The sequence below is a fragment of the Panthera uncia genome, chromosome X (assembly GCF_023721935.1).
Source record: "Panthera uncia isolate 11264 chromosome X, Puncia_PCG_1.0, whole genome shotgun sequence".
Classification (NCBI taxonomy): domain Eukaryota; kingdom Metazoa; phylum Chordata; class Mammalia; order Carnivora; family Felidae; genus Panthera; species Panthera uncia.
The window spans coordinates 93,507,227-93,518,946 of record NC_064817.1 but is presented as its reverse complement, the minus strand read 5'-3'; the positions used below and the strand labels follow the sequence as shown (position 1 = coordinate 93,518,946).

Sequence of the window (11,720 nt, the reverse complement as noted above, 5' to 3'; positions counted from 1 at the left end):
GTGGGGACCGCGTGGCGCGGGGCTGCGGCTCCGGGCGCGGCGGGCGGATCGGGCCCCGCCCGGCAACGGGGCGGGCCGCGGCCGGGACGGGAAGCCGGGTCCTCGCCCGCGCCGGCCTCGGGGCCGGGACTGGGCGGGGAGGCCGCCCCGGGCTGAGGCCTCGCCCCTGCACCGCGCGCGCTGCGGAGGGCCCGGTTCTGTTTGCCGTTGAGAGTCCCCACGCTCCCGGGGCCCCGCCGCCCCCACTTCTTGGTTCCTAAGTCTTCAGCGCTCCCCCCACCGCCTCGTCTCTCGTGTTTACCTCTCCTCCCCCGCCCCCCCCTTTGCACATTCCACCTCGGCCGCTTCCTCCCCCGGCCGGGGCTCTCCTCCTTCCGACCTCTGGTTTTCTGCTCCAAGAAGAAGGCGGGCCAGTTTCGCAACGCACAAGGGGAAAAGAAACCGATTACACACAGCTGCCACCCGTCGCCCTTGTCAAACATCGGGTTCCCTCCCGCACATGATCTCATTTAATCCTCAAATCATCCTTGAACAGGTACGTCCTCCTTTACTGCCCTCCTTTGGAGAGGCTGTACGTGGTGGTGGCTAGAGTTTGGACTCTGGAACCTGCCTTAGCATCTAGGCTCCGCAGTTTACCAGCCGTGTGACCTGGGGGAAGTCCAACCTCTCCGTGCCTCAGTTGCCCGATCTGTAGTTACTTCCTCCAGGAGTTGTTGTAAAGATTAAATGAACAATGACACAGGTAAGCACCTCCGGGCAGCAAGAATTTCCTGTCCCCTTCAAGGTCCTTCTAGATAAAGAATCAAATTGACCCGAGGGGAGCCTGGGTGGCTCAGTCCGTTTAGCGCCGAACTCTGGATTTCAGCCCCGGTCATGATCTCACGGTTCCTGAGTTCGAGCTCCCTGCCCCCCGCCCCCCAGTCCAGCTCGGGCTGACATTGTAGAGCCTGCTTGGGATTCTCTGCCCCTTCCCTGCTCGTGCTTGCTCGCTCTCTCTCTCTCTCTCTCTCTCTCTCTGTCAGAAAGAAATAAGTATACTTAAACAAAAGAATCAAATTGACATAAGACAGATTAATAGAAGATCAAATTTAATTTTGTACACACAGGGAACCACACACACGTGGAAATTCCAAAGACAGGCAAAACAAGGGATCTATGTCATCCTGAACTCAGAAGGGGGTAGGGTCTGGGACTTGAAAGGAAAGGAATGCAGCTCACGGGGGCAGTAAGAGCAGATGTTTGGTAATTAGATGTTTGTCCTGCCAGACAGATGCGTCACTCAGACAAAACTTATCTCTGGTAATAGCCCTTATTCAGGAAAAGACCCTCAATTTAAATTCTTTTGTGTCGTTAAGGGAGGGGCAAAAGTTTCTTTTGAGCTCACGGGGTCTCGATTGCCTCAGCTCCAAAGAGTTGGCCTGCCGAAGCGGTCCATCTTGGGACAGCCTGTCCACGCCCCCGAAGGCACTGTGTGTGCTACGATTAGGTATTATTTTGCAGAAGGGGAAACCGAGACGGGGAGGTTGACCTGCTCTAGGTGACAGCTGCTGGAGGCAGGCGGGATTCAAATCTAGGTCAGTCTTATGCCACCTAATAGCTACACTACACGTCCGCTATGACTGCAGGGTGTACCCCAAATAGGGACATTTCAGTGGTTTTGTAAGCTTCAGAGGGCAAGGAATGGAGGCTAAGAGTGATTTGGCCAGAACCCAAGACGAATTTTTTTTTGTTTTTAAGAAGAATTTTCTTAAGTTAAAAAGAATTCCAAATTTCTCCCTGTCCCTCTTTTTAAAAAGCCACATTGATAATAACAGTGAAAAGGAAAGGGGCAGTCAGTAGTCTCTTAGGGTAAAACATCCCAGGTACACAAGTTGCTTTTAGGCTCATTCCGTTCTTTTTTTTCTTCTTTTTACTTCTTAAAAAACATTTTTTTTAGTGTTTATTTTTGAGAGAGAGAGGGGAGACACAATCCGAAGCAGGCTCCGAGCTGTCAGCACAGAGCCCAACGCGGGGCTTGAACCCATGAACTGTGAGATCATGACCTGAGCTAAAGTCGCATGCTTAACTGACTGAGCTACCCAGGGACCCCCCTCTTTTTTATTTTTGAGAGAGAGAAAGAGCATGAGTAGGAGAGGAGCAGAGAGAGAGAGAGAGAGACACACACACACAGAATCCGAAGCAGGCTCCAGGCCCCCTGAGCTGTCAGCACAGAGCCCGATGCAGGGCTCGAACCCACAAACTGTGAGATCACGCCCTGAGCCCAAATCAGATGCTTAACTGACTGAGCCACCCAGGCGCCCTTCATACAGTTATTTTCTACGAGTTACTGACACACAAGACAATAAAGAAACCTTTTCTAAAAGGCATCTAAATATATATAAATATATATATATATATATATATATATATATATTTTTTTTTAAGTAGGCCTCACGCCCAGTGCCCAGCATGTGAACCCACTGCGGGACTTAAACGCACAACCCTGAGATCCAGACCTGAGCTGACGTGGAGTTAGTCGCCTAACTGACTGAGCCACCCAGGTGCCTCTGGTTTTCATTTTGTTTAATGTTTTATTTATTTTTGAAAGCGAGAGAGAGCCCAAGCTGGGGAGGGGCAGAGAGAGGGGGAGACACAGAATCCGAAGCAGGCTCCAGGCTCCGAGCTGTCAGCACAGAGCCCGATGCGGGGCTCGAACCGACGAGCCGTGAGATCATGACCCGAGCCGAAGTCGGACGCTTAACCGACTGAGCCACCCAGGCGCTCCTGTTTTTCATTTTGTTTTAAGGCAGCTTGCGTGAGCGTCACAAGGGCACCCGTCCTGACAACAGGGTACATACATGCTCTTGTCTCCAGCACTGTTCTTTTTGTCCCCAGCACGAATAAGATGCTCCAGTGAGCCAGAGGCAGGAACAAGTGTTTCACTTTTCATAGCTGGGAGCTGGGAGAAATCACCAGCCGACGGTTTATTTTAACCCAGAAAGTAAAAAAGTCTATGTTTCTTTTTACTGCAGGTGCGTTAAACGGTAACATGACGAACAGGAATATGTATTGCCTGTCCTTCTGTCTTTTCGCGATAGGGTGCTAACACAATGAGCTGTGTTCTTCTTTTTACTCTGCCACGGCCCATTCATTCGCTAGGATTGACAACCTGGTGTGCGTTGATCTTAACCATAAATCGGTCTCTGACGGTGTCTTGGATGTGCACGGGGCCTTGTAGACTCAAGCTAACGTTACTGCTTCTGTTGCACCCTTGTTGAAACGTCTGTGAAGAAGCACTAGCAGGTTAAGGATCCCCAACTTTGGAAAAGGAACGTGATGTGAAACTAGAATTCTCTGTTAAAAAGGTATGGTTACTTTTTAAAGAGGAGGCGGGACTCAGTCGGTGGAGCGTGCGACTCCTGATCTCGTGGTTGTAAGTTCGAGCCCCACGTGGGGTGTAGAGATTACTTTAAAATAAAAATAGGGGCGCCTGGGTGGCTCCGTCGGTTAAGCGTCCGACTTCGGCTCAGGTCACCATCTCGCGGTCCGCGAGTTCGAGCCCCGCGTCCGGCTCTGGGCTGACGGCTCAGAGCCTGGAGCCTGCTTCCAATTCTGTGTTTCCCTCTCTCTCTGCCCCTCCCCTGTTCATGCTGTGTCTCTCTCTGTCTCAAAAATAAATAAACGTTAAAAAAAAATTAAAAAAAAAATAAAATAAATAAAATAAAAATAAAAATTGGGGCGCGTGAGGGGCTCAGTCGGTTAAGCCTTTGACTTGGGCCCAGGTCATGATCTTACGGTTCGTGAGTTCGAGCCCCGCATAGGGCTCTGTGCTGACAGTTTAGAGCCTGGAGCCTCTTTGGGATTGTTAATAGCAAAAGAAAAGAAAGGATTGCTGTAGGCCAGGACATCTGCTTTGGAGGGGTGGGCAGTGCCGGAAGGGAATGGCAGGGTGTTTATCATGCAGATTACATGACAAGTGCTGAGGGAAACATTTCAGGTTGACTGTTAGAAAGTCATATTCCTGGGAGAGGTGGAAACTAAATCTCGGCTTGCTGTCCTAGGTGGGGGGCAAGTGACTCTAGTTTGGGCTTTTTTTTTTTTTTAAAACAATAAATTACTTTAGTTGACTTGCTGATGTTTCTCAGATTATAGTGTACCTTGCTATGATTTTTAAAAATTTTTTTAATGTTTATTTATTTGAGAGAGAGAGAGAGAGAGAGAGAAAATATGAGCGGGGGACGGGCAGAGAGAAAGGGACCCACGGAATCCGAAGCAGGCTTCAGGCTCTGAGCTATCAGCACAGAGCCTGACGTGGGACGCGAACTCACCAACCGCGAGATCATGACCTGAACCGAAGTCGGACGCTCAACCGACCGAGCCACCCAGGCACCCCTATCTTGCTATGATTATACCAAAGTTAGTTGATGCCTGCTCTCTTAATTTGTCTTCTATTCTTTAGCCTTGTGGAATTTTGCAAATTACAGAAGTAGTACATACCTGTCAGAAGCTGGGACAAACGGTACAGAAGTGTATTAAAGAGAGTTAGGCGCCCCCTGCACATGCTTCGAGGCGCTCAGGGGTAAGAGCTTGGCAGGCATCTGTGCACCTTTCCTTGCATTTTTTTTTCACGCTCAGATACTCCTTTATGTGGGTTTCCCCCTCCCTTTGTTCCGTCCTTCTGTTAAAAATGGAGTCGCTTACGTTAAACCCCACCAAAACTTAGTACCCAGGCTAATTGCAGCTTCCCAGCTTCTCCCAGAAATGTGGTCCTTAACCAACCTGGGACTTTTCTGGTCAGCATTTGGAGGTAACGCTGCTGGACCCTCCCATTCCCCTTAGGGGGGTGACCTTGCCTAAAACAATGCATTCTTTGCTAAGAATACCGGCCCACCCACCCCCACCTTTAAAACCCTCGGCCTGCAGCTCAGTGGAGCTCCTTACTATCTGCTAGACGGAGTGCTGGCAATGTGATCTTTACATTTACTCAGTTGAATTTTTTTCTTTTCTTTTTTCTTTTTTTCTCGTTTTTAAGTGTTTATTTATTATCGAGAGACAGAGCACGAGCAGGGGAGGGGCAGAGAGAGAGAGGAGAGAGCGAGAATCCCAAGCCGGCTCCTCACCGCCAGCACAGAGCCGGACACGGGGTTCAAACTCATGAACTGGGAGATCATGACCTGAGCCACCCAGGCGCCCCATGCCAGCCTTTCTTTTAAACAAAAGCGAGATAATTCCTCTGGAGAGACATCCAAAAAGCTATTCAACAGGTTCCCTCAAGGAAGGGAAACGTGAAGCTTGGGAACAGAGGTGCAAGGGAGATTGAGTTTTGACTGTGCCCTCTTGTGTTGTAGGGGCCAAGGCCGACTGCCCCCAAGACGTGCCACTTTGGTCACGCAGATTATGCCGAGCTGAAAACAATCCAGGCCCAGAAGACGCAGGGAGAAATTTTGACCTTGCCCCCAAAACTGCCTCAAAGAAATGAGATTGGGGACGTGCTCCAGGAAGGGAGCCATTGCCATATTTACCTACATTATAATGTGAAGTAGGTGTGGTAGAGAGCGAGGAATTCAGCAAGGTCTGGTTGATCAAAATCTTCCCTGTGTCCCATTGTTTCTGGATGACCCAGTCAATATTTACTTACCACGTTCGCTCTTTTTCATTCTTCCTGTGAGCATCCCTTCCCTTTGTAGTCTCAGACTCCTTCCTCCTCCTTAGTTCAGGGTGACTTTGCACTGCCTGGCTGTCTTTGGAATCTTACGTGTGTGTGGATTCCCTGTGCCCCTGAAATTAAATTTGATTTTCTCCTGTTAATTTGTCTCCGGTCCATTTGCTTCTTACTCCAGCTAGAAGAATCCTGGAGGGCAGAGGTAATTTTTCCTTCCTCACAGTACTGTTTCCCTCCCTCGCTCGCTCTTTTTGCCAATTTAACAACAACAAAAAAATCTCTACCAATTAAAAAAATGCTCTCATCTGCCATCAGTTTCCTCTGAAGCATTCCCGTTCGGTACAGTGTTTTCTGTGACATTGGCTTTACCCTCAGGAGGGGTTGGTTTCAAAATGTTGACAGGCTCTTGGTGAAGGTCGGAATGCAACAAAATACGACCTACCTTCCATTTACGTGGTAGTTGTGTTCCTGGGAAATTTCATGCACAGGAAACCGCGCAAAAGCCGGTTCGTCTTTGAGTTGAGCAGAGTTAAGCCCTCAACTCGGATGATTATTATTAACACGAGTGTCTGGTAGGATCTATGGAAGTCATGAAGGAGGCAGGACATTCCCCTGCGTCGCAGAGGCCTGGCCTTTGCCCATTGATTGCCAGTAGAGCACCGCAATCGGTGAGGCAGCCCCCGCCCCAATTTTCAAAACGCCCCCCCCCTAGAAGCCAGCGCCGTTCCTTTTGAGAACCACGTGCTCTCGCCGCTGCTCCCTCAGCCTGGAAAGTTCTTTCCTCAGACGTTTGAGGAGCTGGTTCCTTCGGCTCATTCAAAGCTCAGCCGAAACGTTACCTCCCCAGAGCGCTGGCCTTTCTTCGTTTTTTTTTTTTTTTTTAATTTTTTTTTTTATATTTTTTTTTTTTTTGAAAAAAGAGGAACAGAGCAGAAACGGGGGGGGGGGGGTCAGAGAGAGGGAGACACAGAATCTGAAACAGGCTGCAGGCTCTGAGCTGTCAGCACAGAACCCGACGCGGGGCTTGAACCCACGGACCGTGAGATCATGACCGGAGCCGAAGTCGGACGCTTAACCGACCGAGCCACCCAGGCGCCCCTGAAAAAGAATTTTTAAGGCAGCATATTTAGCAGTAATGATTAGGAGCTTAAGTAAAAAGATAATTTTATTTAAGAGACTTTTAAAATGATCTAGAATCTGCTTGATATAAATAGTTGCATGTGAAATGAGACATAAAACAATACTAAATACTAAATACTGGCCTTCCTACCCATTCCACGGAGGCCCTGTTCACTCTACCACATTTTGCCGCCTTCCAATTCTCCCTATAGCATCTGTCCCGATCTGCCACTTTTCTTTCTCGGTTGATTGCCTGTGTTTTCACCTACCAGAGTGTAAGATTCACGAGGGCAGGGATCTTGTCGCTTGTTCACAGCTGTGTCCCCCGCCGCGCCCGGAGTGCTGGTTGACGCACGTCACCTCTGCCATCGTTAGTTACAGGAAGGGAAAAAAAAAAAGGAAGGGAGGAAGGAAATCTCTTTTTCCGCCGTACGATTGGGCAAAGATGAACGAAACACAACGTCTTCATGAAAGTTTCTAGGTCATGTGTGATAAATAGCAGAAGATTAGCTGAATTCACAAGTTCAGTGGATTCAATTTGCACTGGATGATACTCGGCCTGGTCAGAATTGGATATTTGCCATTTTACGTTTATAGCCGCATCTGGCATTCTAAAGTGAACTGATACTTGACAGGGACACTTGGCTTTAGCCCCAGTCCTCACCGTCACCCTGTCTTCCGCGGCAGTTTTTTTGGCAGACGTGTCAACAATGACTTCAGGGGGCGCCTGGGTGGCTCAGTCAGTTGAGTATCCGATTTCGGCTCAGGTCGTGATCTTCCGGTTCGTGGGTTCGAGCCCCACGGCGGGCTCTGTGCTGACAGCTCAGAGCCCAGAGCCTGCTTCGGATTCTGTGTCTCCCTTTCTGTGACCCTCCCCTGCTCACGTCCTGTGTCTCTCTCTCTCTCTCAAAAATAAATAAACATTAAGAAAATTAAAAAACAAAACCTTCGCAGTGAAATATAAACACTATAAAATGTGGCTTCCATGGCTTTGGCATTTTTATCCCTTGGCACGCGGTATTTAACTTTAGGCGATGCTTGGACATCCTTCCACTCCGCTTCAGAAGTTTCGATGATATTTGACGCAGGAGGCCTTCGCGTGAAAACTAGGTGAGGTTTTCATTCATTCATTCAATCGCTCATTTATTCATTCCACAAATATTTAACAAATACTTGCTCTATATCAGGAACTATGCTGTGACCTCATGGAATTTAATTAGCTCCCGTGACCAGGCCACAGTAATCCAAATTTCAATTTTTTTTTTTTATGGTAGTCACATGATACTTTTAGTTTCTTGGCTGCTGGTAGGTTACAACTCTGAGAGATGGTCCAGGTTGATAGAGTGATACATCTGTAGTACCGTGTCGGCGTAAAACGCACTGTTTTTAAATTGTTTTTTTTTAATTTTTGAGAGAGAGAGAGAGAGAGCAGGCAAGGGGCAGAAGATCCAAAGCGGGCTCTGCGCTGACAGCAGGGAGCCCAGTGCAGGGCTCGGATTCACGAGCCATGAGCTCGGGACGGGGGCCGAAGTTAGACGCTTCAGGGACCGAGCCACCCAGGCGCCCCAGTGCAAAAAGCATTGTGCTCTTAGCAGGGACACAATAAGGGATTAGAGCCCGGGCGCCCAAAGTGAAGGCAGAAAGCAGCTTTGTTAGTGACAGTACACTTAAGGTGGGACAGCTGGCAGGCCCCCAGGTGGCAACTGCCCTGAGGGCACAGGGTCCTTTCCTTTTCTGTGAGGGAGGCGGTCTAGGACCTGGGACAGGGTCCTCTCTCTTGGAGGCTGCTTCCAATCATTTGGGGGCACTCCTCCCACAGGTCGCGAGGGGGAGTGTTTGATCCTACAAGGTTTGCAGAGAACCCTTGAGATCGTGACCTGAGCTGAAACCCAGAGTCTGATGCTTAACCGACCGAGCCACTGCCCCTCTGCCCCCGCGATGCTCTTGTGCCGCCCCTTTCCCGTCAGGGCCTCCCCGATTCCCAGTCCTGGGCGGCCGCCGATCTTTTCTCTGGCCTTCTAGTTTTGCCTTTTGAGCACGTCACATACATGGAAGCGTACAGCCGGTAACCTTTCGGGACGGGCTTCTTCCACTGGCCCTGATGCTTCTGCGATTCATCCCTGTTCTGGTTGTTCCTCGGTAATTTGTTCTTTTTATCGCTGAGTCGTGTTCCGTTGTGCGGCCCCACCACAGGGTTTACCCACTCGTCCATTGGTGGACATTTGGGCTGATTCCAGTTTGGGGCTATTATGAATAAAGCGGCCATGAACATTTCTGTACAGGCATTTGTCTGAAAATGTCTCCTTTAGTGGCACCTGCATGGCTCAGTCGGTTGAGCGTCCGACTTCGGCTCAGGTCACGATCTCGCGGTCCGTGAGTTTGAGCCCCGCGTCGGGCTCTGTGCTGACAGCTCGGAGTCCAGAGCCTGCTTCGGATTCTGTGTCTCCCTCTCTCTCTGCCCCTCCCCTGCTCACGCTCTGTCTCTCTCTCAAAAATAAACATTAAAAAAATCAAAAAATAAAATATCTCCTTTTGTTACATAAAGGGTAGCATTCTATGGATGTAGCCTTTGGCACTTGGCTTTTTACACTGGACACTATATCTAAGGAGTCACTCCGACTCAGTTCATAGACATTTTTCTCACTTTTTTTTAATGGCCACATAGTATTCTATTGTATAGATGTATCTGTTTATTCACCCACACTCCCAAGTATGGACATTTCATACTTATATTGCAATATTTTGCAATTATAAACACTGTTACAGGGGCGCCTCGGTGGCTCAGTCAGTTAAGCGTCTGACTTCAGCTCAGGTCACTATCTTACAGTTCATGACTTTGAGCCCCAAATCAGGCTCTGTGCTAACAGCTTCCAGAGCCTGGAACCTGCTTTGGATTCTGTGTCTCCCTCTCTCTCTGCCCCTCCCCCGCTCTCCCTCTGTCTCTCTCAAAAATGAATACACATTAAAAAAAAAAAAAAAGCAATGTTACAATGAATAACTTTGGGAATATGTATTTTGGTGTTGCTGGGGTTGATCTTCATCTGCTGTTAAACTTTAAAATCCCAGTTGTAACCACTGATCCATGTTGAGTTCAATAGAAAACAAAACAGAATTGGGACTGCAAGCTGGTGCAGCCACTCTGGAAAACAGGATGGAGGGTCCTCAAAAGACTAAAAATAGACCTACCCTACGACCCAGCAATCGCACTACTAGGCATTTATCCACGGGATACAGGGGTGCTGTTTCGAAGGGGCACATGCACCCCCATGTTTATAGCAGCACCATCGACAATAGCCAAAGTATGGAAAGAGCCCAAATGACCACCGATGGATGAAGGGATAAAGAAGATGTGGCATATATATACAACGGAGTATTACTCGGCCATCAAAAAGAATGAAATCTTGCCATTTGCAACTACGTGGATGGAACTGGAGGGTATTATGTAAAGTGAAATTAGTCAGAGAAAGACAACAGTCATATGACTTCACTCATATGAGGACCTTAGGAGACAAAACAGATGAACATAAGGGAAAGGAAACGAAAATAACATAAAAACAGGGAGGGGGACAAATCAGAAGAGACTCGTAAATACGGAGAACAAACTGAGGGTTGCAGGAGGGGTTGGGGGAGGGGGGAGGGGCTAAACGGGTCAAGGGCACTAAGGAATCTGCTCCTGAAATCATTGCTGCACTATATGCTAATTCGGCTGTCGATTTTAAAAAATAAAAACATTAAAAAAAAAAAGAAAACAAAGCAGAAGAATGAAGCACTGGCCTAATTCCTCATAAAAATTATACACGCCTTTTCCTCCTTCCTGTACGAAGGGTTGGGTTGTCAGCTTCCGGCAATGGCGTCTTGAGGTCTGTGGACCCTCAAGATACAAGGCCCCATGCTAGTGCTCCAGCCTGGGGTTGTGAAGTGCTTCCCCACACGGTAGTGGTCGTTGGCTAAGAGCTGAGGCGGCCTTGGGGAGCAGGGAGAGCCCCCCCCCCTCCACTCCGTGCACCCTTTCAGGCATCTAAATGCCTACGAGACAGAGAAGAGACAGCCTGGTCTTCAGAGGGGTCAGGGGACCGCCAAGGTTTCAATTACAGTGGGATGTGGAGGGAACGTGCTGAGGAGAGGTTCGAGGCTGGAGGGACTTGGCCCATCACAGCCTGGCAGTTCTAACCTTAACCTAGCCCCTAACCCTGACTTCACCCTCACCCTCACCCTCACCCTCACCTTCTGGCTACAATGAGCCATGTTGGCCCTTCGCTATTGGGGCACTGGGAATGGTTTCCAGCGTCTCTTCTGGGTGTTCCCCAAGATCGGGCCCAAGGGCCTAGTCGGCGTGGGGGAGGTCACAGGGCCGAGGCCCCCCTGCAAGGTATGACATGCATGGAGCTGGTGTTTAACGTCCCAATTAGAGGCCAGCCAGACCTACCAAGGTATCGCCATGCTGCTGCTGCTGTTCTCCCTATGATTTGCGTGAGGTTTGTTGCGCTGAAAAGAAGTCAAAGAGAAAGGCTGCCCGGCTACTGAGTCAGACTTCACAGGACGGCAATACCTTGGTGGGGGTCCCCGGTATCTACGCCTTAGCTTTGTGGATCCAGAAATTCCGCCTTAGGAGCGGACCCAGCAGTGAACTGGTGCAGTGAGTCAACTCTTGATAACTGTTGGTCATGCCTCAGTCTCCTTTGCTGGTTCTTCCTTATCTCTTTCTTTAGAAGTTTTTTTTTAAAGTTTCTTTATTTACTTAGAGACAGAGAGAGAGAGAGAGAGAGAGAGAGAGAGAGAGAGAGAGAGCGCGCGAGCGAGAGCACAAGCCGGGGAGGTAAAGAGAGGAGACACGGAATCCCAGACAGGCTCCACTCCATCAGTGCGCGGCCCAGTGTGGGGCTCAAAGTCACAAGCCGAGAGATCATGACCTGAGCCCAGATCAAGAGTTGGAGGCTTAATCCACTGAGCCACCCAGGCG

The 11,720-nt window shown here is 49.3% G+C and overlaps 1 protein-coding gene across 1 annotated transcript in view; it reads right to left on the bottom strand.

Annotated features, from left to right (window-relative positions):
• SLC25A43 (solute carrier family 25 member 43) overlaps positions 1-8,972 on the bottom strand; it is a 44,575-nt gene extending 35,603 nt beyond the window's left edge. Inside the window, exon 1 of the mRNA XM_049643282.1 lies at positions 8,821-8,972. Within this exon, the coding sequence (XP_049499239.1) occupies positions 8,821-8,972 (152 nt within the window). The remainder of the gene's footprint in view (positions 1-8,820) is intronic.
• Positions 8,973-11,720: the final 2,748 nt, after the last annotated feature.